The sequence below is a fragment of the Rhodnius prolixus genome, unplaced genomic scaffold, assembly GCF_049639745.1.
Source record: "Rhodnius prolixus isolate KJV_2025 unplaced genomic scaffold, Rpr scaffold_7, whole genome shotgun sequence".
NCBI lineage: Eukaryota > Metazoa > Arthropoda > Insecta > Hemiptera > Reduviidae > Rhodnius > Rhodnius prolixus.
Genome location: NW_027411582.1, coordinates 28,477,273 through 28,504,371, shown reverse-complemented (window position 1 = coordinate 28,504,371; position 27,099 = coordinate 28,477,273). Strand labels below are relative to the sequence as shown.

The 27,099-nt window shown below is 32.3% G+C and overlaps 2 protein-coding genes across 10 annotated transcripts in view; one reads left to right on the top strand and one right to left on the bottom strand.

Annotated features, from left to right (window-relative positions):
- Positions 1-27: 27 nt before the first annotated feature.
- On the bottom strand, positions 28-3,491 carry LOC141447301 (uncharacterized). 5 transcript variants are annotated; one of them, XM_074114723.1, is made up of 7 exons: positions 3,411-3,491; positions 2,953-3,097; positions 2,765-2,846; positions 2,124-2,340; positions 1,954-2,047; positions 1,454-1,793; positions 28-873 (listed from the first exon to the last, which is right to left on the bottom strand). In XM_074114723.1, the coding sequence occupies exons 6-7, from the start codon at positions 1,731-1,733 to the stop codon at positions 527-529; spliced, it is 627 nt and encodes a 208-aa protein (XP_073970824.1). In that variant the 5' UTR covers positions 1,734-1,793; positions 1,954-2,047; positions 2,124-2,340; positions 2,765-2,846; positions 2,953-3,097; positions 3,411-3,491; the 3' UTR covers positions 28-526. The 5 variants fall into 5 exon arrangements, with proteins under 5 accessions (XP_073970824.1, XP_073970823.1, XP_073970825.1 ...); XM_074114722.1 differs by having other exon boundaries at positions 2,124-2,846; positions 2,953-3,469; XM_074114724.1 differs by having other exon boundaries at positions 1,954-2,340; positions 2,953-3,469.
- Positions 3,492-9,224: 5,733 nt separating this feature from the next.
- The window catches only part of LOC141447300 (uncharacterized), a 45,677-nt gene continuing 27,802 nt past the window's right edge, over positions 9,225-27,099 (top strand). The window contains exons 1-7 of one of the 5 annotated variants that reach the window (XR_012454255.1): positions 9,225-10,726; positions 14,025-14,183; positions 14,504-14,635; positions 16,155-16,384; positions 18,980-19,211; positions 21,233-21,377; positions 24,464-25,669. Coding sequence is in view for 2 of the 5 variants with exons in the window: in XM_074114719.1 (XP_073970820.1) it covers positions 21,022-21,114; positions 21,233-21,377; positions 24,464-24,600 (375 nt within the window). In the remaining 3 variants the exon portion in view is untranslated. Of the gene's footprint in view, positions 10,727-10,777; positions 14,184-14,503; positions 14,636-16,154; positions 16,385-18,979; positions 19,212-20,443; positions 21,115-21,232; positions 21,378-24,463; positions 25,670-27,099 lie in introns of those variants that run through there. The other 4 variants (XR_012454256.1, XR_012454254.1, XM_074114719.1 and 1 more) reach the window with 4 other exon arrangements.

The following is a 27,099-nucleotide window of genomic DNA, read 5'->3' as shown; positions in this document are numbered from 1 at the left end:
AGTTAAAATCGACTAAAAAAAAAAAAAGACTTTTCCAAAAATCATCAGTTATATTTACACTAAAGTATTATAAACGTTAACTCTTATGAATTACCAGCAAAACAATCCGTAAGTAATTGGATTAAACCTTTCAGAAAAGAACATGCCTAAAAGCAACATGCCTAGGTACGCATATTTTGATTATTAAAAAGAATTAAATCTGTTAAAGTTTTTGTTATTGCATTTTTAAGAAAGCACATAGAGATATAATCATACCAATACAGATCTTCTGCATAGGGATAAAAATGGATGGACTAATTGCCACGAAAGCCAGGAATTTTTACTTATATTCATTAATTCTAGAATGCTCCCTACAAATATTAGCTTACTGTGGGCAAGGATCTCAAATTGTATTGGGCTACCTTGTTTAGAACTACTTAAAATATAAATTATTTCTTGATAATATTTTACAATTTTTTGCTATTTATTTTTCTTTGTTGATTAATATTTATTTATTTTCTTATCATTTAACATCATTCATAGTTAATTACATAACTTTATTTATGTCAGCAATTTTAATTACACAAAATTTGCCAGCAATACTTTGTAAATAACTTTCAAAAGGTTTAGTTTTGGCTAATTTATTTAGAAACGGAATGACAGCATTTGCAGCTGCAGTAACATTATGTCCTTCGAAATCTGATATCTCTGAGTGCATGATCACACCGCCAAGAGATACAATGTTTATATCATCGATACTGATTAGACATTCTCCTGGGCTCACATAGCCTTGCGAACTGATCATCATTTTTACCTCGTTTTCTTGTATATCGAACCAGAAATGTGACTTAAATTCGCCAATAGATAACTCTTCTATGTCTACAAGCATGTTATCTAAAACACAAAAATTAGAAACATAACAATAATGTTTACTTTTAGAATGGTTAAAGTGGATATCAATACACAAAATAAAACACAATTTCTTGTTATGGATAAAATACGTCAACAAAATAGCCTTATAATGAGAAAAATAGAAAAAGAAATATGTAGTAGAAGAAGAAAGGAATAGAAATACAAAGTAACACCCGTCGAGCAATGTAAAATAAATAATAATAAATATTAAATAAAATAATACAATAAAAATTAAAGTAAACACTCATTAACAACCCATATGGCTGCTTAACTAAGCTAGTTTTTCTGTCCACATTCCATCAACGATCAGTAAGCGTAAATGGCTCCAGTAAATGAGTGGGAATCCAGTACCTAACCTGTCTTAAATTAAATTAACATAAAATAAGACGCTGATTTTAGAGATAACTTGTGAAGGAAAAAAAAGGGGCATTTTTGCTAAAATGAGTTCTTTCAAGCAAGAAGCTAAGCACTTCATTCCACGGCCTGGAGTTCAAGTTCGTTTAAGACTCATAGGAACTCCCATCAGAAAATGCATATACTTATAAAATGATATTAGAAATACCTGCAGATAATGTGAGATTCATGTAGTCCCAGTTATTACCAGATCCTTCATAGTTTTTAGTCCAAGTTGAAGGTCCACTTCTATATACGTTTTTCAAGCCAGTAATGTTTACATTTTTAGCTTTAACATTAACTTCATCTAGTTGTAATGAATTTCTCCAATCTTTTTGTGCAATACTTTTCAACAATGAATCGATAACCCCATCACTTTCAACTTTAATATAGGCATTTATTGTTGAAAACAATAAACATATTGATATCACCGACGTGAAATGGATCATAGTTAAATCAGTACTAAAACATTTCGTTGAACCAATTTGTACGCTGTATATCAACACTTCCTGTAACAACAATGTTGGTTTCCTTTATTTTGTTATAATTTTGTGAATATGACTATCTGTATTATCTTCCAAGGACACTGTTTTTAATGAATAATATCATTCCATCTCAGTGCATACAGAAAAAACTAATGCTCTACTTTGATAAAAATAAAAACATTACCTTGACAATTGTAAATTTATGTATTATCTTGAAGTGAACTTCAGTCTAAATTTTCTTCAGGATTGTTCCTTCAATGATCAATTTCAACGTAACACTTGGTAAAGTATTAGTATTAGTACTGGTAAATTAGTATTAGTACTAGTCAACATAGTCGGCTATAAAATACTTACCTGCAATCCTCATGCGTAATTTAAGATGTAGAACAACTCAAATTTCGCTTCCATCAAATTAAAGGCCAAGACAACAGACCAAAACGCTCTCTTGATCATCAGGGACTACGGCATTAAACTGTGTGGTTCAACCAAGCGCCCGAATTACCAATGAATCCAAAATTCTTTGCTCAACAGTTTACTCTCCTTTTTATAATTTCAAACTATTGTCTCAGACCTAAGATTTTTTTCAAGTCTTTCAAATTCGTTATTGAAATTCCACTAAACTTAGAATCTTATCCCATTGCTCTAGTACATAACCTTTCCACGACACTTTTGTACTAAGGGAACGTTGCTGCAAATGAACGAGTTGCAAAAATTCCATCTACAGACTTTTATCCAGTCGTACACTTATACATTTGCAGGAAACATTCACAGAGTGCATTAAAGAATGTTCAGTTAAATGAAAAATCTTCTAGAAATGCAAAACAAAGGACTATGTAGACCAATTGATGCCAATTTTTTCAATCGGGCTTCACGTCCATCTAATTAGATGTCGTGACAAGAAAACGTACAGTACCAAAAAGTCCTCATATTAACCATTAAATAAAATCCAAGGCCTGGACCGTTGGAATCGAACCCAGTACCACAATAGATCTTACCTTTGTGGGCGTCACATCTAAGTGCTCGGCTATCTGGCGCCTAAGTAGGTAAAGAATAATTTTGATTATCCAGTAATACTGCCTAAAAATATAAAGTAAATTTCAGTAAATTTGAGGGGAAAAAAGTTTAGAGTAAATTACAAGTAGTAATTGCACACCAATACATTAATGCTCATAATAAATCTTACAGTCATAACACGTTTACAGACTTAACACCTTCTTTCTTAGGAACCTGTGCATTTAACATAATTGCCTTTTCGTCTCCACAGATTGTTTTTATTTTTTGTGTTCTTTTTACTATTTCTTCATCCATCTAAAGTCATACTAAAACACCTAGAAGAGAAGCTATACATATATAACCACAAAAGATATTCAATTGTACTTGCAACACCAACATTTGATGAGACTACTTCTTTCTTTTTTGTCACTCTGTTCGATGTTATAAGTATTGAATAACAAATAATAAAACATAGAATATCTAGATGATTAACATAGTACATATACTACTTCACTAATACAAACATACACTGGTCTTCACTTGTATTCTTAGTGAATACAAAACGTATCATTTCGTTACTGGCCATCTTACTATATACATATATACTGTTAGACAATCTTTTCACACACACATACGCACTTTACTTACTGTTCATGCCGGAGTCGTACCGACTGCCTGGTGTAGTATTCTATTACATTGTTACATCAGCATACCGAACTAGTGACAGACCTGTACATACAATTACTTCTTATCGTTTAATCATCACAGCCCATATACATAATGATTAGATGAACGTCAAGTGCATCACGTCATTTATTATATTTACATATATTTATGTATCTACTCACTTATTATTCTAATAATGAACACTGATTCTTGTAAACTGCATCCTGTTGCATTTCTTAGATTGAAACACTACATTGCTCCTAGATTTAAGTTTTAAATTAACCTTTAGAGAATTCATCTTTATTTTTGGTAGGTTATTATTCTTTTATTTCTAATGGCTTAAAGATCTTTTAATAATGTAAACTAGAATAGTCACAAATCTACTGTTTATTGAACAGGTTATGTTTCAACCTTTAGCTAGGCTTAACGAACTAAACAGATTTTACAGGGTGTTGTAGCGGTGATAAGGAGTGGATTTTAAGTCGGAGATGGCCAGAGATGATGAAGTGGAAGATGGCCTGCGTGTAGCTACTTTTTGTTAGACAAAATTAGAATAACAAAATTGTCCCGTTTTTTTTCGTTCTTTTCCACGATACTTAAAGGTAACGCTAAGCCCAACTTGACAAAAATGCTTATTACAATGTCAAATTGGAAACTTTCTGTAATTTTTCATTTTTGAGTTATGCTGCTAACCATAGACAATAAAATTTGTAAAATCTACTATTTCTGAATTGGAAGATCTCAGAATGAATATTTTCGATGGCAACTTAAAATGGAAACTGCATCATCACAATACCTTCTCTTGCAAGTAGAATAAACTCAAAAAAAAAAAAATAATAATAATGCAATAAATGAATCTAAAATTAGTAAATGAAAACGCACAGTTAGTTAATAACACATTCTACTAAAAGGAATTTATTTATTTAACTCATATAGTGTGAAGGTAGTTTGTGCTACGTGTCCAAAGGTGTACAAAACAAAAAACACTCAAATAAAAAATACTTGGTATTTTGTGTTGATAACATCTATAAAGAACATTTAAGAACTGAGTTGACCAAATTTGGTACCGTTTATAAAGTTACGGGGAGAATAAAAAAATGAAAAGAACTAGTCTATTATCTACATCCACAATCGTGCGAATTCCTCCACCTTAATGTGACGTTTTAAACAGCCTATTAACTTTGATATTTTCAGTGGTTCAATCATTTAATTCAATTGAAAATAGAATTTAGGAATGATATTTTGGTTTGCCGTTTTTCTTATCAGATAGTATTAAATCGGTATAAAGTTCGTTTTCGTTTAGTTGTTGCAAAGAAACTTTTAAAAGAGTTTTTACAAATGTTTGCTATGTACAAAGAGTGAAGCAAGTTTATAAGGACAACATTAAAATTTATAAAGTAACAGAGACTAAATATGTGTAATGTTAGAATACAATGTAATAAAAATATAAAAAAACTTAAGTAACCGACAGGTCGACTGACGGCTATTGTATATTTTAAAATAGAAATCGAGTATTCAAAATTTAACTTCTTGTTAACACAATTTTTATTTCTTCATGGTAACATTATTATTTACTTTTTTATCGGTTATTTAGTTGATTTGTACGTCTTTTATAAGTATTTTAAGAACTGCATGGTACTAAAAATAAAGTAAGGATAGAACAGTGGTTTATACGAAGTCACTGATAAAGTGTAAGCTAATCAAAATATACCAAAATTTCTTAACAAATTCTTCAAAAGGTGACCAGGACTTCCTGAGGGATTAAAAAGTATGAAGTTATTATTAAATTTGTATTGTTACGTTTTATTTAACAATTAAATGTAGAATATTAGGAGAAAATACTCACATTACTTGAACTTAGCGAAATTTTTCTTGATATTTGATGTTTGGGTATAAAAAAATGCTAAAATTCAGAATGAATCTAAAAACCTAAAAATTAGTACTAAAGAAACTTCTTAAAAGAATGGTTGAAAATAAAAAGAAATGCTTTAATGTGGTTCATTAAACTAAGAAACTGTCATTCGGTGGAGATTTATAGCATTCCATTTTAAAGGTTAATTTGCCCGCTTTTCTTTTGGACAATCCTGCAATTTGAATCAAATATAGACGGAATTTAATGGCTACTGTTTATATTAATTACCCAGCTTTTTGATTCATTTAACCATACTTACTTTTTCTTTTCGTTTTACTAAACAAACTTTCAGAGACGTTCTGGACACAAAACTTTTGAACTTAATTACATGTACAATACAGTTTCTGTAACCGACAAGAACAACCATTAGCCCTTAATTGGTACTAATCTTTTAGGTCGCTGAAATAATAGTAATATCGAAGCATTCGATTAATGAAGTGAAATTTAGGGATGCCCCCAAGGTAGAAAAGGGAAGCAGTGCTATCCTTTACAAAAAAAATCTGCCATATTTCCCTTTTGAAGCATAATTTGCATCTTATTTCTTATATAGCTAAATTTTTAATTTTAATTTGATTGTCATGCGTAAATCGCAGAAGATTTTTTAAAACTTTTTTTAGATTAGGTTGGTATAATTTGTTTCTGCCTTTATTCTCAGCAGTAAGTTAAGTATGTAGCAAGTGTTGCGTATTATTCTCGACAGATATTTTATGGCCCATGCCCATCAAGTAGAAGTAAATTTGCCTCTAGTTTCATATCATTGGCATGTTTTTCACTATTATTCTTCCAGCTTTAACTCATATTTTATTTCTTTATTTTACCAGCGGGCTAATAGGTATACTTTAGTAAACTTTGTTAATGTTGCTTTTTAGTTATACTACTAAGTTAAATGACATTTTTCAGACAAAGCTCACCGACTGCTTAACTGAATATTGAATATTGACGACATGTGCTGGCCACAACACAACTTGAAGAAGTAACAAGACAGTTCTCCTGCAGTCTTCTTCTTCTACCTCTTCTTCTTCTTCTAGATCATGTACTACTAGTTGAGAAATATTGATTAAGGGGTTTGAATTCCGCTGATAACGATTAATCCACCATCTCCCTCGTAAAAAAAAGACCTGGATACTACCTATCAGCTCTCGCAACCTTTATCTCACAGATAAGTTCATTATTTTCTTAATACCACTTAAACAACGTCATTCTTGTCTACCACTATGGAGATTTTCTTTTATTTATACGGTTCCCAAACACAGCAAAACAACTCATTTAGTCTCCTCATAACCCATTAGTTTTCTTTCTTTTAAGTATATACTATAAGTTAACTCCTCTTAATATAATTCCTTACCAATATTTTCTTCCGAAATTGTCATTCATCCAACCATCAACCTCACAGAGTGATTAACAAACGAAGAAGTAAAAAGAAAACAAAATGACCAAATATTATAAACTTCCTTTCTCGAAATTTAACGTCAAAAACCACTGCCTTTCATTGTTTCAATTTCTTTTTATTAGCCTTAATTGCTTTAAATTTTTGTGACATTTTCACCCTCAGCCGGGTGAGAAAAACTGTGCTAGACCTGTAGGTTGGTGAGTGGTCAATAATTCTACATACTGAGGTAGACGTATATGATTTAATTGTATGACTATGTAATTGTAATATCAATTCTAAAAGTTCTTTTTGCATTCCACCATAATTTCTATCTAAAAATCTGTTGACTCCTCACTTACAAATGAAGTTAGGTTATCTCAAATAGTTAAGGAAAAAGCAAAAAGAAACAAGTTAAAGTGACATAAACTTATGATTTAAAAAAAATATATAACAAAAAATTAACAGATCCATTACAGAAATGGAAATATAATCTAGTAAACAAAGTCCTAATGATAAAGATCACAAAAAAGAGGGGAACTGCACCATTCCCCCTCATACTACCCCTCCAATTTATCACATATTTTCATACATAGTTTTGTGTTTGTTTATATAATCAATTATAAGTTTAGCTTTGTCATCTTCAGAGATCTCTAACTAAAAATGAAGTCCATGGTGAGGAATGAAGACCCGAACCAAGCGAGACTTGTTAACTTGTTAATGATTCTAATCTTTATTGCATTCTTCATTAGTGACTGTTTTTTTTTTTATTTAATCCTGTTTTTTACTATGTGGCCACGTGATGAAGTAAACTAATTAAATAGTTTTATTCAACAAAAAAGAAGATACAGATGTTAATGAAATGTTAATTTCAAGTGTTAAATGGAATTTTTACAAGCTCTAAACATGCTAATTAGTTTCCTGCCTTAGTATTTAATCAACGTCTTCTTGATAATTTTAATTTCTTTAAAACTAGAACTATTAAGTGAGTAGAGGATCCTTCGCTTGATATGGGAATGTTTAATTTTATCTAGTGCATTCATTAATTAAATTGCGTGCACCATTCAGGCTAAATAACTTCAGAACTTTGAAGTGAGAATAATTCAATTCATGTACAATAATTATTATAATATTAGGAAATTAAATGTCTTTTAGCATTTTGTTGTAGGTTTTAGAACTACAGAAATGTATTCTGCATTCCACCGGAAACATTTTCAAAGCATTCAAAAGGATATTTTTTGGTCCATTAAAAAAATTAGTGCTTTTACCATGTAGTTAAACAAATATTGGATACACAGGATTAGCAAATTCTTGGGCAAAGTATATGGACCCTCTCTGTGAGAGTAGTTAATTGGAGATTAACGAAGAACAACTGATCTAAAGTGTCCTCTAAAGACTCGTAGAAAGAAAAAGCGTAGAAGTAAGTCAAAGCGACAGACAGACACCTCGCTTAAGATGAAAGCAGAGCTTAGAAAATATTTCGAAAGAAATTGAAATGGAGGTTTGTTGTAAGCCTTAAAAGTCCGAAGGAACAAGGAGCAGGTAGATTAGAGTTTGTTTTCGAAGAAAGGAGACAACAAATTAAGAATTAAAGTAAGACCTATTGCTACCTTAAGTTTTGGACAGATAAAGGCAAGGCCTTGGTATGAGTAAAAATAGACTGAGCATGATGATGTCTTTTCATGCAAGGTATTGTTGACTCAGTGGACAGGGCACTGAAAAAGATGAGCCTAGCCTAGAACGCAACAGCAACTGCAGGTTTTATAGAAAGATTGAAAGAAGTTCTAACACACCTGACTAACTACGATGCTGGTATCCAAGGAAGATTTAAACGTAATGTGGGAAGTTATATGAAAGAGGAGAAGGAAGGAGGAATTGGAAGAAATTCTGTTGGGAACTGACGATCTAAATCTTCTTAGCGGTCCAGAGTGCATTCCACACAAACTGAACCATGTGCTAGAACGAAATTCGCAAAATATGTATTTGACAATTTGGAATAGTTCCGCTTACCAGATTGGGAGAAGGTAATCTATTTTTGTTTTTAATTTAAGGCGCATCAACATTTGTATTCATTGGAATCCAAAGTTATTTACAAAACACTTCTTTCCAGCACCAGACAGAATTGTTCCGTTGCAGACAGTGTCACAGCAAAATGAGTTCCTAGGAAGAGAGAATCTAAGGAGTGGCCGCTGGATTCAAACCCGGATTCTCCGCATGGAAGTCCAATGTTATTACTAGTAAACTAGTGCCTTCTGTAGTAAAATTATTATTACTAAGATAATTCTAGCCGATAGGGAGTAACTGTTGCTTTGTGATTCTTTCTTTTAAATTTTATTTTGAAAGTAGTAATAAAACTTTAATTTTTCTTAAGTATGAATTTCAGGAAGATTTTGTGCAAAGGAGAAATCTCATGATTGTGGTTTACAAGATTTTGTATCAGTGAAAGATCCTTTAAAAAAAACCGGAGCCAACTGACAAAAGAAATCTGAGACTCACCTATTTTCAAAAAGCACGTACCTAATTCTAAAACAAATTCTAAACAATTAGCGCAACATAAAGAATATAATCCACTTTTACGTATATAAAATACGAGTATATATAAAAAAAAAAGGAGTTAACGTTCTGAATAAATGAGGCACACCACGTATCCTATTACATATTGTCTATCTAGCCACATCTTTCCCATTTTGCTGTCTTTCTCTTTAAAACAAGATTTACAATCTTACCGGATTCAAATAAAATTGTTTCACCGAAAGTAACGCTTCCAATTTAAAGGCGATTTTTTATTTTTATTTTTTTGTTTTTATGTTTAAATAAAATATCTGGTTTCCCTTTGGCGGAAGTTCTATTAATTCGGCGGCGAGAAAGTAATATTTTCCTGTTTTATTCTTAATTCTTCAGATGTAGATAAATATAAATGAACACCTTTAGATATTCTATTTTATTTAAATAAATATTATCTCCAACGACATTCCTATCAAACAAAGTTGGCTTTATTAACTTGGATTTCTTTTAAATTTGTAACATTAGTATAGGACTTTATTGTGTAACTTTCTATTTTATTATCGTTTTACATAAATAGCTGTAATATTTTTACTTAAAAACTTAGTAATTTGTATTACACTTAATGTTTATTCCTTTGTGATTGTTGTTCAGTCGAACTCATCTTTTCGCGGCGCCCCCTCCTTTTAAATTTTCGCGCCATGCTTTTCCCGCGTTTTGGTTCCCGCCAAACTTCTGTAGCCTCGCATCTTGTAACCTTCATAGTGTTTTCACTTCTCTTCTTTCAGGCTACAGTGCATCTCGTCATCGGCAAGAAGAAGGAGCAACAACCGCCTTCCTGTATCCTTTACATCACACTTCTCTTCAGCATCAGCTTTTCTCCATTTACATCTGCAGGGTTATCTCGGTGTCTTTTGTTTGCCCTCTTTATGGCCCTGGCCCTTCAGGCCTTGACCCCACTTGGTGTCCAACCTTGTCGAGGTGGTGGGGCTTACGCACTAAGGGCACTAGAGATTAACCCTCTCTAAAACTAACGCGTTTTCCGCTTCTGGGTGTAGGCGTCTTCGCGCGCCTACATTATGGTCCTCCGGGCCGGATATACTTCCGGTGCTTCATCTCAGGTCGCGCGGTTGATTGAATACTTCTCTTGCCTTTTCTTCGCCTCTTTTACGCTTATTATTCTTAAGGGGGAGTAACTTGTATTTCAAGGAAGACGACCCATTCAGTGGAGCTTAACAGTCGTACTCTGTCCCCATTTATGCTTCGCCTACGCCCCCCGCCCACTCTACACAAATCGCTGAAGCCGAGTCTTCAGGGCGGGCGGGATGTTCAGTCGAACTCATCTTTTCGCGGCGCCCCTCCTTTTAAATTTTCGCGCCATGCTTTTCCCGCGTTTTGGTTCCCGCCAAACTTCTGTAGCCTCGCATCTTGTAACCTTCATAGTGTTTTCACTTCTCTTCTTTCAGGCTACAGTGCATCTCGTCATCGGCAAGAAGAAGGAGCAACAACCGCCTTCCTGTATCCTTTACATCACACTTCTCTTCAGCATCAGCTTTTCGCCATTTACATCTGCAGGGTTATCTCGGTGTCTTTTGTTTGCCCTCTTTATGGCCCTGGCCCTTCAGGCCTTGACCCCACTTGGTGTCCAACCTTGTCGAGGTGGTGGGGCTTACGCACTAAGGGCACTAGAGATTAACCCTCTCTAAAACTAACGCGTTTTCCGCTTCTGGGTGTAGGCGTCTTCGCGCGCCTACAATTGTGTTGTTACATTTTTCTTTTATTATTGTAAGAAAGCATTGTAATTGTAGAGGTTATATTTTTTTTTTTAGTTTTAACTGAAAATATCCCATTACAGGTCTTCTGAATTCGAAAAAATGGTTTTTCTATTTCTCTATTTTTTAAGTTTAGTATAGTTTTTCTGGTTATGAAGCGTGTATTTTTAAAGTGGGGGATGCCCAGTTCGAATCGTGCATTCCTTTTTTTTTTATGTAATCTTCACTATTAAAAGAACACTAAGTTTAAATTACTCATAGAGAATTTGTAAATAAGTTTAAGCGAAACGAATAGGAGGAAAAAATCATATCGCAAACCGGTTTTACATTGGAGAAAAATTCTCTCTAAATTAAACAAAATTACAATAAAAACTCTTTAACAATCTAGTAATTGATTAAAAATGTATTACGTGCTCAAATTATTAAGTAATGATTGTTAAAAAGAAGAAGAAATAAGTCGTTTATTACTTCGTTATATAGTTTCTTTTTTATTTTCCATGTGTGTATATCAATTTCGCTTAATAACAATATTAAACATATAGTTCGTGATAGTTTCCGTGTAGAAATTATATCTAATATTTAGAGAATATAATAACGTATAGAAACAATTTTTTTTTTTTTTTTTTTCTAAAAATAATTATGTTTGAATGTATCTCTTAACAAGCTTTTAACTGTACGATATTATTATCGAGTTTTAAAAATAAATATCTGGAGAAAATAAAATAAAAATTACCCTGAGAAATGTGTGTTGTGCAGATAGTTTAGTTTTAAGGACCCAAAGTTTTTTTTAAAAAAAAAAAACATTGGCTATATTTGGATTTGAAGGGCTCATAGACGACTGGGTTCTGTGAACATTTTGTAGAAAATATGTTTTGACGCTAGGGGTGCTCTTGTCATACTTTCTATTTTTTTTTTATATATATATATGCTTTTACTTTTTATTGGTTTTGTTAAAAATATATCCGGTTGTGTATAAAATGGAGGGTTTTGACATTGACGAATGTTTACAGGAAAAAAGAAAAGAAAAAGTGAACTGTAAATAAAATGCCAGATGCAGTTGACGACCTCTGGAAAGGTATGCACACTGAAAATTATGAAAAATATGACCCCGATGGCCGCAGAGTTTCTTATTTTACAACTTAAGACGAAGAGATGATATTCAAATTCAATTGTTGGAAACCATAGACTATTCAAAAAGGAGAATTAGGCACAATAAGCCTATTTTGGCTAAATACTTTGCATGCATTCTCAAGTAAATCAAATCTAAGGTCATGTTTTACGATATGCAACCCGATGGATGTCTCAAAGAACGTGTTTTGCTCCTTCTGGCTTATTTAGTAACAAAATCCAGTGACTACATCATCAATGATTACCTATTTTTTTTTTTTTTTCTTAGCTGGATAATACTATATTCTGATAAAAAGTGGACCTGATTATACATCAAAAAGCATTTAAGTACCATTCATTCATTCGAATAAATACAAAATAAATTAGCACAAACAAGATTGAGAGAGAGATAGAAAAAAAAATGGCAACTAACAATGGCATTAGAAATGTAAAAGATTAAAAAGGAGAAATGTTTAGAGAATCATTACCATTGTCTTTCTTTCGCGAGAATATCTTAGTGTGTCCTTGTGTAGGTTTGTGTTAAAAGTGGACATAACAGGAGGAGGAGAATGTAGAGTTAGGAATATCGGGCCGACAAAGGTACCACGTTTTTACATAGAGACTCGTTTAAGGCGGTCACAACGCGACGGAGAAGTGATTGAGACCTGACATTGACACATGATTCCTCCATGTCTACCGTAAGCTGATGTCCTCACTCACCAACAACAAGTCTGCACTGCTGTTGCCCGATGTAGTCTCCTTGTATACTCTTTTAAGATCGTCCACACCATCACATATACTTACAAAAGCCACCCGTCCCTTTGTCACTCTTGCACCAAAACAAGTTTGGTCATGTTCAGCTACAAATTCGCCCTCTCCTCATCCATTACTGTGTGGCTAACCAAGAAGATCATTCTAACTGAAGCTTGGTCAAGACAGCTTTTTTTCAAAACAACTTATATCGCTATTTTTCAAGTGTTTCTGTTCCCTACGACCATTCTTTTTTTTTTTATTTACTACGTTTTTATAATATCGAAAGAAAGATATCGATTTTTTTGCTTTTTACATTACTATTCTCAGTTCTTTTCTTTCTTCTTTTTATCTTCGTTGTACTTTATACATTTGAGCACAGTATATTATTTCCTCCTCAGCCAGAACAGGTGGGAAAGTTAAATTTATGATATGAAATCTTTGGGATACACCGCTAAGACACCTATTGATACAAGTGATGTGAGAATGATGTTTTTTTAACCATAAATAAAAGAGGATCGTAACTTTAAAAAGTATTTAAGTAGAAGATATGTGAAAGAATTACTTAGAGTATTTTTTTTTCTCATTTTTGAAAGTCATTCATTTCTACTGTAGAAATCTCGCTTGGTTTATGAAATATTGACTTCAGAAATGTACCTTATATAGCACAGCTTTATTTAATTTAAAATTAATTAATAAACGTACCTTTTTTATACAAAATTATTTTCTATTAATTATTTAGTATTGGATTATTTATTTAATTTTTTTACTTTTGGCACAAAACCTTGAATAGATGTTACTGTTCTAATAGTTGAAAAGAAAATCAACAGAGAGCATTGTAAGCGCGGCAACACTCATTTTGAGAATTAAGACCTAGCGTTGGAAAAACTTGTAGTTTTTCGATAGCTCTAATCAGAGTTCAATTGAGTTTTTTTTTTTTTTTTTAATAAATTTCATGTATTAACTAGAGAAATTTAATTGATGGAATTTATATCTGCAGCCGAATAGCTGCAATGCTTATTTAAGTTGTTTTATCAAATGAATTGAAAATGATTATTTTTCATTATTTCATAGATTTTCTGAATTTTATTACATATCTTTTTATTTACTTTCATATCTTACAAAACCTTCTATTTCGCTTACATCATCCATCACATATATATTACATTTTCTTCAATTTAAATTAGTAACTTAAATTTTCCGTCAATCTTAAGAAATGAGGTTTGTTATAGCCTAGCTGTAATAATTGCTACAACTCATCAGATATGCCGACTCTGGTTTGGGTTCGCACTAAACTTAGTGCCCACATTCATTGAAATATACTAACACTTATCATTATTTCTAAGGTAAACAAAACAAAAACTTCTTAGTCTCTTAAACAGTATTTATTTTCTGATTCTGTTAATACATTAATTTTTTTTTTTATAAATAGAGTCATTTCATTTACATTTTTTCTTATTGTCCAATGATTTCTTTACAATGTCTCCTTTTTAATAACTGTAAGAAAACATTTATCTATTTATTTATTTACATTAAGAACTCTTGAATTGATTTTTTTAACAACAATGTGTGATCTGCAATTTTACTTATTTCTCAATTTTATTTGCATTTAATTTGTTTTAACAAAATTCGAGGCCATCTATTTATATTATTTTTGTGTGACTAGATTTTATTTCAATGAGTACGAGCCCTCAAACTTAACGTTTTCTGAAGCGAAGGCATCATACAGGCTGCAATAAGCACGGGAGCGAACAGCTGGTAGTGCATCTGAAACATGGACAGAAGCCATTAAAGACGAGTGAGTTGTGAGAAAAATAATTTTGTATATATTTTCAAAGTACCTTTTGTGTAAACTCTGATGGTTGTTTACTCGTCATACTGATTTAAACTTCTAGTACATTATTTTTGGAGTACTCTTCTTACATTATGAATTCTCAATTTTATTTTAATTAGGTGTTAGATGGATCATCGAAATCTTTTGTCCCTTATCAGTTTGGTTTCCCTGATATTCATAGTGTATTTGAGGTTTAGAACTTACAAGCAGCTGTCTTTATCTTCAAATTTTTCGAACCAAAGAAGAGATAGCGGGAAAAAAAATGGAAATGTTTTGTAAATTCTATTCCCTGCAAGAAACGTTTTGCAAGGCAGCAGAGTTTCGTCCACTTATTCTTTTCACGGGTATTTTGGAATCCTCTTAACATACAACTCTTTCGCGAGCATTGTGAGCTAAGCATGGAAGAGGCATACACGATGGATACAGCATACGATGTAAGATCTTTGAATCTAGCATTTAGAATCATTGACCAAAGCCTTGACATTGTTTACTCAGACAAATTTAAAGATTTGCTGTTACTGCATACCTGTGTATCTCCTTCTAAAGTAGAGCTACAAACCAATAATTAGTATAATTTAGATTTATGAATGTCAGTAAACTCATTTGCTAAGGCATTTGTTAAATTCACAGCCCCTACAAAGAACTGACAAGAGTCAAAAGAACTGAAGAATAATTATTCTTAGTTGTGCTCCCAAATTTTGGTAGGTCTTTCAAGGAACAGTTGCTTTCTCTTCAAATTACTTGAAAGCAAAGCCCTCGTTAGAAATAACTTTAAAAAAAAAAGAAGTTCTACTGGTGAAATTTGTTAATATATGTCAGACTAGTTATCTGAACAATTTCTTAAGCATTACTGTTCGTTCAAAGCTCACTGTTTAGCCTAGTATTTTAGCAATTAAAGTGTTTACACTAAGAGAAATTTTTACACTTTTAAATAGTCAAACAAGTCTAAACAGGCTAATGAGGGTTTAATTTATAATGTTTATATTCTAGTAAGGTTAGTTAAATTTATTTATGTTTAAATCAATTAAATCACTATGGAATCTGAAACCTGCCATTTCAGAGGCGGTTTAGCCTTTTATTATAGTCTGAATGTTGGTTTCTTTTTCCTTCTCGCACTCGAGTTAAGTAATAAAGGAGCTTTCATGTTAATTTTATATCAGGCAGTTGGATATCTAGCGAGAGAAGATTAAAATGATGTAAATTATAAGGCCCGTAGAAATAAAGAGGAATGCTGTAACTAACACGGACAGTATTGATGTATGTATTTTTAAATTGCTAGGCAGAGTTCATTCAATAAAGCTATTTTAAGTTTGTTGAATTAAATTATGCTTCTTCAGTTTATTTTAGTTAAATAAATTATTTTTATTTGTAATTTTACAATTCTAAAATGGTTTAAAGTTAAAATAATTTTGTTTGTTTGTAACTTAAAATAAGTATGGTGCTGGTCTTCTTATCAAACTTATATTTATGGCGATTGTTACAGGGTGATTTACTTCGGGTGTGTCCGTTGTCATACTTGAAAATTATTATTTGAGCTATCACACGAATTATTCCTTAATGGATGAAAGATATGGAGCGGCGTTCTATTTTGACATTACTCGGAGATGCTGCCATTTTTGGAGTGGATCACTGTTTTTCAGGCCGAGATTTATGTTATTCCCTGTGAATTACTGTTTCGAATGAGTAGATTCGAAACTTCCGACTCATTAATTGGTAAGTTACGTTGTAATTATTTTTTTTTTTAATTTTTGTTACTGTATTAAATAATCTTGTGAGGAATTGGATTATATAAGTCACTGGAGGACAGTGTAAAATAGCCCTTAATCAACACTTGTGTACAAATTCTGGCCCTCAGATTTCAAAAGATTGTACACCCTTGTTTTAAACCATTAAGATGTACTGATTAATTAGACTATATAAAGTTTCCAAAAGTGATAGTAATCGTGTATTATACATGACTGCATAATATCGTATACAGACTGCATAATGGAGATGATTATGCAGTACAAGCGATAACTCATATTTATATCAGGGTAAAAGGATGAGTAGTAACATAACTGTCATCCCAGTCATTCTCGCCTATCAATCAAACGAAAAACAAACAATTATCTATCTCGGCATAAATCTCCATTTCTTCTATCGCTCCGTTTATCAGTTATTTTAGCAAACAAAAAATCTTTCCTTAATTTTTAAAAATTTTAATAAATTTGTGAAATAGTTCAGTAAATTAGTTTTAGTTAATTAATTTCATTAAAAAGTGTTTGTTCCGTCACCTAATTGGTAGTTGGACGTTAAGCCCTGCCTCAAAAAATAGGGATTATTAAAACTGTCCGGTAGGATAGTTGATCGTCAAAATCTGCACGAAAAAGCGTAACATTGAAAAACACCCAACTTTGACGATTTTTTTCTCTTTTTCTATAAAAGATAAAATTCCCAAATTTTCTTTAAAATATAGGGCAAATCTTCCTTTATAACTGTAATTTTGTTGCAACAACATAGATTAAATAGATTTCGAGAAATAAGTTGCTGAAAATGGGCCAAAACGGCATTTTCAAAAAATCTTCTTCTTCTTGTTACCTTTTTTGTAAACAACGTAGCGCCTAAACGCGTGAACCGATTTTCATGAATGAGATGTCATTCGATTCGGAATTTTATGTAGATTTTTATTTTACTTTATTCATGGTGATCATGAACAAAATATCTATGACCACTCAATTTTAGGCGCTTTGGTAGCGTTTGAGCGGTTAGAGAACTGCCCAGCTAATATGTATTATGTGGTACTGGATTCCCGGTCTCTAGGCCTTGGATTTTATTTTAATGTTTAATATGAAACATTATAGTAAAGTATGTTTGCTAATCGCCTCCCTCCACGACACCAACTTCGTGGTAGTTGGGCGTAAAGCTAGCCTGAAAAAAATGGTTGTTTCTTCAATCTCATTTCCCTCAAGTTATTGGCTATGGTTTCTTTATAAAAATAATTAAGCAGTTTCGATGTTATAGAAAAAATAAATCTAAATATTGGGTCGTTAATTATTATCAAGTAATAAAGTTAGCGGGGCAAAACAAAAAATCTTTTTAGTTTTTGTTTTTATTACCTTTAGTATGGGTTGAACTAATGTTTACTATTGGACCGTCCAATTATCCCTATAAGCTATGCTTCGCCCACGCGATAAAATATACGACTGTTTAAATAGGAGCTTGTGGTGTGTGTAAGTGTGATATTAAAGTGGTTTAGAAAGGGAGGTTAGGAGTGCCACACGCTGGGCATGCTACAAGGAATGTTAGCCCCGTATCAAGATGTCTTAAACACTCTTAAGGTCCCACAACATACTCCTTGCTGCACTCTCACCAAGAGAGTTTGTTGTCTGTGTAGTATACGTCTAAGGACGCCCCGTCGTGAGATCCACGGACATCCAAATACTTCTAGCACTTAGTAAACACTTATTTAGCCACCTCTTCACTTCTTACTTTTCATGTTTTAATAAGCTTGTGAGGATTCGTTCATCTTCTTTTTTCTTTATATATATATATAAAACATCATACATTTTGTGTATAATTTCGTTTTGTACCCCCACTACGGGCTATCATCTTCAAAACGAAATACGTCTCTGTTTTCTCATTTCTTACTTCATTCATGTCTTTAATGCCCATTCTGAGCCAGCCTTCTTTAAGCTGTGTTTCTACAATTGGTTTTTACATCTGGCTTAAGACTTATTTTTGTTTACTATCTCTATCTATCTCTTATCATTCACTCACTTCTATTTTTTAAAGTTTTCACCTTATGAAATTCAATTTAAAGATAATTTTTCTAATATTTGACAGAAAACCGTAATTCTCATCCAAAAATTTTGCCCTTTAAACCTTCAGGTTACATTACAGTATCTTTACAAATCCGTCAAAGATGAGTTTATTATAACCCTACCATTTTCAATTATATCCCCTTAATAAAGATTCAAAGATGTCTGCAGTGTACTCTGCATATCCTCTGGGTAATATTATCTTAGACTGTAATGACTCCTAAATCTTATACTGTTCACCATGTGCTAGCTGGAATTACCTTAATGTTGATTTGAGTGACTAACCACTGATGCAAATCTGGTAACGTCTGTGGCGCCTAAAATTCTACATTTCATTCTTTCTGGCATATCAACAAGTTTCATTTTCAATAATTCAGGAACATAATTTTACGCACTAATAATAGTTATTTTTTATTGTGGAATTCAGTTCTGTTTCACAAAAGCAGAAATGTTTTTAGCCCGGCTTTGGAATTCCTTTCATCAACAATGTTTTGTTTTTGACTTTTTAAAGGAGGTTTTCTACACTTCGTCCAAAGTAGATCTACTGAGTACTACTATATACTTGGGACCTTTCATGCTGAGTACATCCAGTTTATATATCTACTTTTCAATATACTACCCTAGCGAAGATCTAGGAAGAACTGTGATAGCTACTATTAGGAATCAACGCTCGTTTTCGTCTGCAATGTATTCCAAGATCTTGAAGAAGTATTCCCGAATTAAAAGAAGCTGAAAGGATAAAGGTAAATAGCCGTCCAATGGTAGAACAAAAGTTCCTTATATGAATTTTATTACTTAGAATTACATTCAAACTATGTTAAACGCTGGAATGAATTTATTCAAAAAACTTTACTGAATTTTTGACGCTGAATAAATGATAAAAATTGTAGAATTATTTAAAATACTTTTATCTCTGAAAGGGGCAGTTTATAGACGTAGTTTTTCAATTTTTTTTATTTTTCTTTCTTTTATTTATTTACTTTTATTTTTTGGAGGGAAGGGTAACAAAACTCATCTTTATAAATCTCTTAATATAAGAACTAGCTTGTCACCTCAGCAGGGCGCCCCACTATCTTAACGCCTTGAAAATTTAATAAATTTCTTTTTGTATTTGTGTTAGTGTCATTTTTGTGTATATATTTGTAATTTTGAGAAGTTTGCGTGTATGAACATGTGTGTGTAAGGGCTAAAATAAAAAATAAAGAAATTCACTGGCACTTTTTGAGTTTCAGAGTAGCTCTTCTTAACTTTCGTGATGGTGACATTTTTTGTTTTGCTTCAAGATTTTTATTTGTTCTTGTGTAGGTGTTTTTTAGACTTTTGTACCCACATTTATATATATATATGTAAAATATATAGTTAAATAATGATAATATTGAACAATATTTACGATATGTTCATATAACACTTCCAACTCTCGCCTTAAGAATGTAAAAAAATAAAATAGTTTTACATTTTAAAATAATATAATAAAATACAGTAACAATACAACAGAGATACGTTCCCTGTCTCTAATATGACAAACTAACAACATATTTAACGCCTCATATTTTTTAAACATATGATTATTATCGCCTGTAAAACTTTATTTATTTTTCTACTTCTACAGAAGGGAAAAAGTTTACTTTTTCTCATTGCTGTTACAACTTCGTTTCATTTTTTTTGAAGACTGACTACATTATATGATAAAAAAAAATAAGACTTGAATTCAGAAAACCAAAATCTGATTTTGATTGCAACTTTTGCTGCATACAGATAAGGTTTAGGTAGCCAAATAAACTATCTTCTAAAAGTTCGTTTTTATTTTAAATTTAAATTGAACTTATTTAATTAATATTTTCCTTGTAATTATATTATTATTATAGTACAATAATTAAATTATTAATTAACTACCCATAACAGCAAAACGCTGAAATCTTAGTAGTTGATAAAAAAAAAAAAAAAAAAACTGTTGGTAGCTATTAGCCGTCATCAGCTGTTACTGCAAATATGTCAGCCAACCTAGGACGATCGACCTTCGGTTGATTGAACAAAGTTATTACTTTCATTAGCGAGAGGTTTAGAAATAGGTCTAGGTGTATAGTGTACGTAATTAGAGATAAAAGGCATCAATTTTAAACAAATTAAATTAAAGTGATTTATGAAAACTGCAAGCGAACGTTGTCATACGATCGAACTTCTTCAGTTAACTATGCCGGTTTTTACTGGCTTAATTCTGGTACATTTCGCCAATGTTTTGACACTAATCTCTCTGTATTGATGGTTTCACCGTTTTTCTAAAAAGTGTAGTGGTTGTCTCCGCCGATCATAACAGTGACAATCATTTTTCTGCATGAAAATGTGTAATGGTCTCAGCCTTGTCTAGAACGTTTTCTATTGTCTTACAGGTTCTATTTTTCACCACAATTTAGGAACCGGTCAAAAAATGGAACGTTTTCGTTGCGTATAACAAACATGATGATCATTTGCTGATCTTTCAAATATCCCAACCACTTTTATCATGTTTCTAATGTGCTTTAAACTATTCACAACAGCTTTGTGGTTATTTTTCTAATGTTTCACGATCCCTCGAACAGTTTAAGATTTGGTCAGCTTCCAAGATGGCCCATGAAACATCATCTTCGATTTCCACAGGACAAAAAGTATGTGAGTCAACTTTAAAATCTCCAAAATTGAAAAGTTTTTTTCAATGAAAGTTGTTCAGTGTTTTCACTTACGCCATTAGAGTAACTTATACATCAATAAGGTTTCTGGTCTGTTTTAGCAACACTGTATCCAAGTTTACTTACAAGAGAAAGTCGACTGTAACTGCTTCTTCGACTGGACAGCAATGGTTCTGAATAAAATAGCACACAATAAAGCTGAAAATTTGTTAAAAAATAATCGTATCAACAACCAACATAAATTAGGTAAATATTTCATTTCGAAAAACGATTAGAAAAAATACTTGTCAAAATCCTTAAAAGCATGTCTTTTTCTTCGCTTGTAGCTCTCAGGGTTTGATAACACACGTAGTTATCTGTGTGATCGTAGTTTTGCTCACTCTTTCTGTTCATTATAGTTTACTGTAATCATTTTTTTTTAATTATTTACCAGAGAAATGTGCCTAAAGAAGTGGGGCACAACAAAACACGGTATTGTTAAATTAAAAAAAATATTTTTTTAAATTTATTATGGACAAAATTTGTTTCAATTGATTAATCCTTTAACAATCCAGAAATTCGTTCTCCCACAAACGTAATTAACATTGCCCATCAGTAAATGATTTTGTTGTGTGTGCTCTCCTAGACTTGAACAGATCATCAGTGTGTAACACACGCACATAAGGGATGTTATGACTCAATAAAAGTATCAATGCAAAATAAATTGTTGGTTTAAACCAAACGATCAATAAACGATTTGTGACAATACCCATGGGTGTCATCTGCGGATTGAGGATAGAGAGAATGTTGCTGCAAGCAGTATCCATCCATAGCTCTTGCATTGAAGTCCCCTAGAGAGGAGAGCAGGAGAGCGCTAAAATTGGTAAGGCAGCAAAGTGAGGGGAGATCATAAACCCTCAATTCTAAATGGGCAACGCAAACCCATTGGGCTAGTTAACTCACTATTATTTGATCGACGAGGCACGGTCCAATATGCGTGCCACACATTCTGCACACATGATCATCAGCTAGCATCCCCTTACAACCAGCTAGAGCATGTACATACCACGCCACTTAATAATGATCTAACTTTTATCGTTCCCTTCCGTTCTATTACAATAAGGGAAATAAGGGCAATAATCTCTGTTGAGAAATTTACTATGAATAACTGTGATTTCATTCTGCTATTATTTTGCTATGCACATAACCATTCAACCAATCACATACATTTAACTGAACTTTAATTGCTTTTTCCCTCTCTCATTTTAACATTTTATGCGATTTTATGTCATTTCTCGCTTATCTAACTTATTATTAGAAGAATAACGGAATTGCGAGGCTCCTCATTGCTGGGAAAACACCAATATATTCATACTTACTTCGATCTATGTTCACGCCAAAACTTCCCTCCAAAGTTAGCAATTCTCAGGCCTCTGGCAGCCACCTACCACCTTTTCGGCGTCTTCCTCTTCTTGTATTAAGCTGGGGTATCCAACCTCTTATCATCTCTGGCTTCTACCTGAGGGCATTCTTCTAAAATATCCATATCACTTCAACTTTCTTCTCCTTATTCTTTCCTACATCGTTTCCGTTACTCCTGTTTCCCGCCAAACATCAACATCTTTTTTTTTTTTTAATTCACCTCCTCCAGTAACCCATTAGTATGTTTCTAGTTCTTAAAGGACTCTTCTGGTTTTACTTAGTGAATAATGTTTCTTCACGATATTTTCTAAAAACACCCAGATCTCTCGTTTTTTGTTTTGTAGCCCTGAAAATGAACTAAATATAGTTAGAAACGTTGGCCATAAAGATTTTTTTATACTATAACTGACCTAAACTTAAGATTTTTCAAAAATATCTCATCAAGTTCTGGGCAAGAACTGCTACAACCATCTTAGTTGGTTCCATTAACTGTTGCTCTTCTCTTTTCTTCGCTGTTACCATAATTTTGGACATCTGCAGAGTCAGCTGTAGCCTTCCTTTGCTCTGATCATCCATTGAAATGATCACATTAGACCATACTCATATTATAGGAGGTAACATTTACTTCGAGGATGGGAATGTCGTCTGCGTAAGCAAACCTTCTTCGCGCCGGTCTTTGCAGATGTTTGTCCTGCATGCTTTACTTACATACAAGGTGTGTGTGTACCAAAAATATCTCTGGGTTGAAAATAGTATTCATTACAATAATTCCTTAAGTAAATGTGGTAGATATTTCGTTCCCAAAAATCGTTTTTAAAAAACATTTAATGAAATATTAAATGTTTGGTTAAAATTATTATGATTAAAATTTGATAATATATTAAACGGAAGTTATATATATATTTAGTTTAGGGCCATTCTAACAGCCAAGGCTAACCTAATTCATTGTGTACTAAATGTAGAGAGAATTGGAGCCTACAGTAGATAGTTAGTACATTATAGGGTTATAGGGACGACTGGAGCAAGGGCGAAGGGCCGACATAGGATTACAGAGGATGTTAGTTTAGTGAATGAATGTATTTCGCCTTGGCTCGGGATACATCAGTGTTATATTGAACAGTGAGAGAGGAGAGGGGAGGAAAGCTCCCTTTAAATCCAAATAGTACTTCAGGAGGGGCTATATGAGTGCGGTGAAGCCCCAAGTGTATTGTCCAAGCTATTAACTCTACAATAGATCGCTGCACTACTACTAACACAGCCGGCAGTGTTATCTACTATACACACACATGCACATAGTGTAACATCTACCCTTACAAAACCAACCCTCCTACAATAATAAACTAGTACAAATAGAAACACGTAGCAGCAAGCATTGGTATGGGTAGATGTAGTATATAATACCCTTGATAGGGTAGATAATGCTCCTAACTAGATAGTCAAAACTAGAAAGCAATGAAATATATACTCAGGTTATTTATCGGCTCTTTTGTTAGACTTATTTTCATTAAATAGTCTACTTGTTCGTAATTTTAATTTTCAAATTATTTAATTAATAGTTTTTTTATTCCTAGTTTTAGTTTTAGTTAGTTGTTTTATTCCTAATCTATGTAGCTCCAATTCCTTTCTAAAATTGTTCATCTTACAGAAAATTTTTTATTTAGATCAAAATGTGTTTACTCTTCAAATATGGACGCAAATTTCATATCCCTATATTCAGCCATAAATATCAGTTAACCTTGTAACAATAGCTATCGCACCAGAAATAGAAATTCAGTCATTCAACTCAGTGCTAAACTTAGAGAATTCGTATTTAATTGTGATTACCAAGTAGTTGTTTACTATCCAAGAAATAGTTGTAGCAATCTGCTAATTTTTGATATACTTGTACTATAAAAAAAACTGAATAATAACTGTGTTTTATTAATTTGCAGAGTTTCTTGACGCAGAGAAAGGAAGAATAATAATAAATCATGGAGTTATAAGTATAATGAGGGATGCAGAATGGTTTGCAGCTTTTATTCTTTACTTGCGCACTAAACCATCAAGTTTAGAATGGCTTGTGAACTAAAGAAGAAAACTGTCACGATTACAATGCAAGTTCTTTGTATCTCTTTAAAAAATTGGTTATTTTGAGCCGAAGGCCGTTGCTACTTGATCGAAAGTTGAACCTACTCGATTTCTAATGTACCCCTTTAAATTAATATGTAACAGTTTTAAATATGTTGCATTTTGTGTCTAATTTGAAATCGACGGTATCTTTTTCAAGAGCTGATAGAAGGCGGAAATAAATTGGTTTAGACCCATCTGGTCCAGATGTAGTTTTAATCGGTCTCCCAACTATTCTCAAGGCCCATACCTTACGGTTTTATCATTAAATTCTTCTTTAGCGATAATTTCTAAATAAATTAAAAAAAAAAAATGTAGCTAATCAGAGAAATACCTTTTACCCGCACAACAATAAAGGGTTACCCTAACTAATGCAAACCTAGATAATGTTTCCGATCGCTACCAACACCACAAGACTGATCATTACAAGACGATTTTTAGTTAACCCGTTACCTTAGCCTAGAAGATAAAATGGAATCATCACTCCTGATTATATCTATAATCACTTTTAGTACCAAAAGCAACGTAGAAAATTAATATATTTTGGATTTTTTGCCAACCTAATTGTAGATTTTTACATTCTTTTCCAATTATATCAAATTTTCTAATAATGTTCATAGAGGCAACTCGCTACTCTGGACCAGATCGAAATCAGCTATTCTATGTTCTTCCGGCTAATACTTTTGCCTTCTAAGCTTGCAAACCCATCAATTACAAAAAAAAAAAAAATATGAAAGTAAACTACAAATTAGTCTAATTATAGTTTACAATATTAATAGAATACCATTTATTATAAAACTGAAATGTTGTAGGTAGTTGGAAAAAAATAAGTAATTGTTTCTAAAAACATTGGAAAACCTAAGATTAAAGTGCGCCACCAACCTTTTCTAAATGTTTATTTTAATTCAAGACAAACTATCAGAGAGAGCGAGATAGAATGAGAGACAATTTTCGAATGGGGAACAAACAAATCCATTGCCTTTTTAATTGGATTAAGATAAAACACCTGTAATTAAAATAATGACCACTTTGTAAGTTATATTTTTGGATAAATTTCCTTTACTAATCTTATTTAGATATGCTAATAACTGAACAATAATTAAATATGATAATAAGAATTGTAATCATTTTTCTTTTCCGTTTATTTTTTTTTTTTCACATCTTGAAATTACTTAAGTTTTAATTTAATAACAAAAAAACTGCCTGTATTGCATAATTATTAAGAACAAACAAATTTATCCAAAAAGGAAAATATATTATTGCCGATTTCAGTCTTATTTTTTGACTTAAGGATTCATTCATCTTCAGGGCTTATGCTAATTAACTAACATCGCACATTTTTTACGTTGTAATTGGATTATAAAACATCCTCAAAGATTTAATGTTTTTTGCGTCTGTATACCATCATCTTAAATATTTTAAAACACAGTTTAAGTTACCTATTCAAAGCTATTAGCAATGTTAATTAATCAGTTTAAGGCCAGAATTCTCTAGATTGAAATCTTGATAAACACAATTCAAGCAAATAAGACCGAAATTGAGCATTTCCATCTTCTCTCTTAAATGAAATCACCAAAAAAAATTAATTTATTGTATAAAAAAATGAATATCCAATGAAACAATAAATGAAAAGTGTTTAAATTTAGGAGGAAATCTGCCTTAACCCCAAAAACTAATCCATGGATTCATTTCAAACTAAAGTCCTTTGCCCAATTCTAAGCATGCTACTTGATGACTCGTGCCCTTAAAGTTTCCTATGAAGTGGACAATTTTTGTGAAGGATGAGCTAGAACTTACCTGGGGATATGTTATTCCCAAATGGTTTGGCACATTAGAAGCCAGTGGTGATCTTATGCATCTTTTGAGAAACCTAGGGTGTGGTGTGAGAGTTATTAGTCTAAAATATCCGCAGGGATTTCAAATGTAGGTGACTAGCTACTCACTCAAAATAAAATATCAAACAACCAGTCACTTTTTTTATTTTTTTATTTTTTATTTTTGTAGCTGAGGCGTGTTCACACCTTAGGACATTGGCTGCCTTGTTCCTATTTTAGTGAAAATCGGCTCAAAAATCTGATCAAAACACGACATAGGGCCACTTTATAAAAACTTATTTATTTCTCTTCAGTCATACGTCGTTTGAAAAGTCCGTGCAAAGTCAGAGAGATAGAACTACTGGCGCGTATCGAGGTTATGTTTAGTTAGTAGCATCTCTTGGAAAAACACACACCAAGTTTCAGCCAGATCGGTCTATTTCTTTGTGTTTGGCATTCGTTTGAATCGAGGAAGTCGAGTGATTTTCAAAAAATGGACGAAAAAGAATTTCGTGTGTTGATTAAACACTTCTTTATGAAAGGCAAAACGCCTCAGGAGACTAAAGAGAAGCTTGATAAACATTATGGTGACTCTGCACCTTCGATTAGAACAGTTTATAAGTGGTTTCAAAATTTTCGGAGTGGCC